Source organism: Chrysochloris asiatica, unplaced genomic scaffold (assembly GCF_000296735.1).
Source record: "Chrysochloris asiatica unplaced genomic scaffold, ChrAsi1.0 scaffold00354, whole genome shotgun sequence".
NCBI lineage: Eukaryota > Metazoa > Chordata > Mammalia > Afrosoricida > Chrysochloridae > Chrysochloris > Chrysochloris asiatica.
Window position 1 is genome coordinate 1,875,353 of NW_006408872.1, and position 4,715 is coordinate 1,880,067.

The window sequence follows — 4,715 nt, forward strand, 5'->3', positions numbered from 1 at the left end:
TATGCATGCGTACAGATCTCCTCAAAATTTAAAGTGAAAGTCTCCACTTAAAACCAAACTGCAGTGCAAAATGGCCACAGCCGGCCCAGAACTGTGTATCACTAGGAAAAAGGCCTGAATGGGGACTGAGGAGTGGGACTGGCAGGCTAAAAACAAAATAGGCTGAAAATAAAATCCTGAGTTACATCACAACAACCAAAAGTGGCATCCTGAAATTTCTCAGGAAGAAGAGTGAAAAGGGAAGCCCATCTCCTGGTCATATCTATCTGGAGGCAATCAGAAAGCATAAAAAATACCAAAATACACACCCATCTAAGCATTAAGGCCACAGATAACTCCTGAATGTGCCCCAAATCAGAAACAGATGACCATATCAGCACATGTCCAGAAACTAGATAAAGTGACTGAGGCAAATGAGCTGGAAGTAGACCTACACTACATTCTGGAAGATGGGCAGGCTCTGGAAATGACTGAGAAGAAATGCACAAAAATGATTATAAAATGTCTCAAAACACTGTACAATGGAGTTGAGAAAAATAAGGAAGAAGTCAGGAAAGCGCTACAAGAACAATCAAAAAGACAGTTACAGCACTGCAAACAATTCAAAACCTACAGAAAGAGGTCAAAATGATTAATAATAGAATACCAGAAATGAAAAATAAATTGAAAGGGCAAAGGGGTAGAATTGAAGAGCTAGAAGCCAGAACTAGTGAGCTAGAAGATAAATCTCTCAACACTACTAAGATAGAAGAACAAATATTAAAAAATGATTTTAAAAAATCTGAAGAAGGCCTATGATTCATGTGGGACAACATGAAGAGGAATAAGTTAAGAATTATCTGCATTTGAGAACAGGAAAAAATCACACAAGTCCACGGAGGAGATAGTTGAAGAGCTTCTGGAAGAAAATTTCCATAACATCCTGAAAAGCGAAAAGATAAGCATTCAAGAAGCTCAACGAACCCCAGGAAGGATAGGCCCTAAAAGAAAATCACCAAGACACATAATAATCAAGCTCTCCAAATTCAAAGATAAGGATAGAATGCTGAAAGCAGCTAGGGAAAAGAGAAGTGTAACATACAAAGGTAAACAAATCAGGCTAAGCTCAGATCTCTCAGCAGGAACCATGCAGGCAAGAAGGTAATGGGGAGACATATATAAAACCCTGAAAGAAAAAAAACTGCCACCCAAGAATCCTCTACCAAGCAAAGCTGTCAGTCAAATATGATGGTGTAATCAAAACATTCCAGGATAAACAGAAGCTAAGCGATTTTGCCAAAGCCAACCTTGCTATGAAAAACATCCTAAAGGAAGTTCTGTGGACTGAGAACCAACAAGAACAGACAACAACCAGAGAGTGATGTACATGGCAGCATCACCCTGAACTCAATCAACAAATGGAAGAGTTAAGAACAAAACAAAATTATAAGAACAGAGGATCTGGGAGGTCAATCTATGATCAAAACAATTACAATGTAAAAGAAGGTAAACACAGAGGAAAAGAGAGCCAGGTGGTGAGAAAGTCAGGTAGGTTACAAGACAAAACAGACTGTCTTAAATGGAGGGAAGAATTAATGTAATATAAGGTAACCACAACAGTGGGGTTGGGGTGGGGGTTTAGTTCACATGTTGGGGAGGGAAATACAAGTAGGGAGAGGAGGTGGAAGAACAAGACAGATAGGGAAACACTGAGACAGGTTTACATGGCAATGCAGAAAGAGTAGTCTCTTCAAGAAATGATGCCAGAACAATTGGACATCCATATGGGGGAAAAAAGTAAATATAAACACAGACCTTGGACCTTTCACAAAAAATTAACTTGAAATAAATCATAGACCTAAATCTAAAAGAGAAAACTATAAAACTTCTAGATTATAATGTAGGTGAAAATTTAGCTGACCTTGGCTTTGGCAATGATATTCAGCTATACACCAGTGGCAAAATCCATGAAAGAAAACATTGAACTGTATTAAAATTTAAAGCCTCTTGAAAAGACAAGGCACAGAATGTAAAAAAAAAAAAAAATTAATGAAACATGTAACCAAATATGATAAGGACTTGTAACCAAAATATGCTAGTTAACTCTTGTTGTTAAGTGCTATTTGGTCAGTTCTGACTCATAGCAACTCTCTATTGGGTTTCCAAGGAGAGACTGGTGGGTTTGAACCTTTGATCTTGTGGGTAATAGTCCAGTGCTTATCCAACAGTGCCACACCAGAATTCCTAAATAACTCTTAAAACACAATGAAAAAAAAAATTTTTTTAAGTGTGCCAAATATCTGAAGAGCTGTCTCACCAGAGAAGATATGCAGATGGAAAATAAGCATATGAAAAGATGTTCAATATCATTGTTGTTAAATGCAAATACTTTGCAACAACACTATCAGGCCTATCAGAATGGCTAACATACCAAAACTGACAATATCAAATGGCGATAAAGATGTGGAGCAACATGAATTCTCATTTCATCATGAATACAAAATGGTACAGCCACTTTGTTAGAAAGTTTGGCAGTTTCTTAAAATATATATTCAGCTGTCACACTCCTAGATATTTACCCAGTTGAATTGAAAACTTAAGTCCATATAAAAACCTGTAAATCTAAACCATTCTAAATAAATAATAAAATAAATTAATAAAAAGTGTTCTTAAAAAAACGAAGTCCTGGTGTGGCACTGTAGGATCAGCACTGGACTGCTAACCACAAGGTTGGCAGTTCAAATCCACCAGCTGCTCCTTGTAAACACTACACAGGATCTCTACGAGTCAGAACCAACTCAACGGCATTTAACAATAATAACAACATTAATTTTTAAATAGAAAGTAAAATAAAGATGTTTTCATACAAGCAAAAACAATGAGAGAATTTGTCAGCAGGAGACCTACTAAGATAAATACCGAAGAGAAACAAGAAGAAAATCATCCCCGAATACTGAATTCAAATCCTGGCTTTGCCATCTTCATACTGTGTGACCTTTGGCAACGTATATAATTTCTCTTTGCCTTATAAGTCAAATAAGAATAATAAGAGCTCCTCATAGACCTTTTCCTAAATTTAAACAAGTGAAAAGACAGGTAGCACTTTACAAATGACTTGGCACTCAGCACCTAATTAACACTTGGGAGCTATTGTTACTTGAAGAGATATGTCAGATGAAACAAAGTCACAGCTCCTCCCAGTCACTGTCTAATCATACTGCCTAGAAAAAAGAAGAAGAACCTCAGGAACTCACCTGTGACATCCAAGTGGAAGGAGATCTTCTGACCTCCAGCCTCACAGCTGTACTCTCCAGCATCTGCCTGGCCTGCCTGCTGAATCACCAGTCGCCGCCCATGGCCCTTGGCCTCCATGCGCACCCTTGAGCTGGTACTAAGTTTCTTCCCATCTTTGTACCACACCACCTCTGTCTGGGACTGGGCCACCTCACAGCTCAGTGTAGCACTGGACCCCGCTTCAGCCTGCACAGAACTCCTTGCCAGCTGCTTCTTGGCAAAAATCTCCTTGGGCTCTGGGGGACAGAGAAAGACACTCAGGGTCAAAAACAGTTAAATGATTGAAACTGAATGAGATCACACTATCTCTGTCTCAAAATCAAAATGCCTCGGGCACAAGCCTACTTCATTTCTGCCTTTCTCAACACAGAACTTCACACTTAGAAGACAGATGATGCAAAATCAGATTATTTGTAAGAATCTGAAGGCTCCCAGTTGAGTAATTTTCAGGTAGGTATATGTCACAATTTAAATTCCAACATCTACTCATAAACTGTGGTCTCAAATAAAGGGAAAAATAAATTGTGGCCTGCATATCAAAGAATGAGAACTTTTAGACGGAATCTCTTGTAATGTCAGCAAGAACAGACACTATCCCTAAATTATAAGAGTACTGATATAAGTAAGGGATAGCTAATTCAGACTATGACTTCTAACAGGCAAATCACCACTGGTGTAATCAACTCCTAAGCCTTGGGACAGATGTTTTTTTCTTAACTTACTTCTTTTGCTTCATATCACATTACTTCAGGACCCATTCTATTATTCTAAATTAAAAATTTTTTTCTAAAGTATATCCATCGATGTTTCAATAAAGTTTTGTGAATGATCCACTCTTTCAGTTTACCTTCTGAAAATGTCTTTATTTCACCTTCACTTTTGATTGACAGTTGATCTGGATATAGAATTCTAGGATGGCATTTACTTTCCCTCTGTACTTTGAAGATTATGACAACATTGTCTGTGCTTGTTCATGGCACTGAAAACTCTGCAGGAAGAGTAACTGTTGCTCCATTATAATCTCTTCTTTCTCTCTGGTGGTTTTTAAGATCTCTTTTTGGGTTTTAACCTTCTGCAGTTTCACTACGATGTGTTTAGCTGTGACTTTTTCTTTAAATTTTCCAGTATTCCTTTCAAGTCTTGGATTTTAGGATTCACATCTTTTATCATTTCTAAAGCTGCTCTGCCATTATCTATTTTATTATTGTATCTTCCTCATTCTCTGTCTCCTAGATGACTTTTTAGACATATGTTTGACCCCTACTTCTATCTTTCATGTCAGTGAATACAGTATTATTTTCTGTCTCTTTGTGGCTCATTCTGTATACTTTCCTTAGATATATAACCGAATTAACTAATTCTATCTTCAATTACGTCTAATCTAGTGTTTAAACCTCCATCAAACTATTAATTATAGGAGGGAAAGTGGGAGAGTATATATA

The 4,715-nt window shown here is 37.5% G+C and overlaps 1 protein-coding gene across 1 annotated transcript in view; it reads right to left on the minus strand.

Moving 5' to 3' along the window:
- Positions 1-4,715, minus strand: part of OBSCN (obscurin, cytoskeletal calmodulin and titin-interacting RhoGEF) — a 247,856-nt gene that overhangs the window by 222,910 nt on the left and 20,231 nt on the right. The window contains 1 exon segment of the mRNA XM_006876128.1: positions 3,234-3,509. Within this exon segment, the coding sequence (XP_006876190.1) occupies positions 3,234-3,509 (276 nt within the window).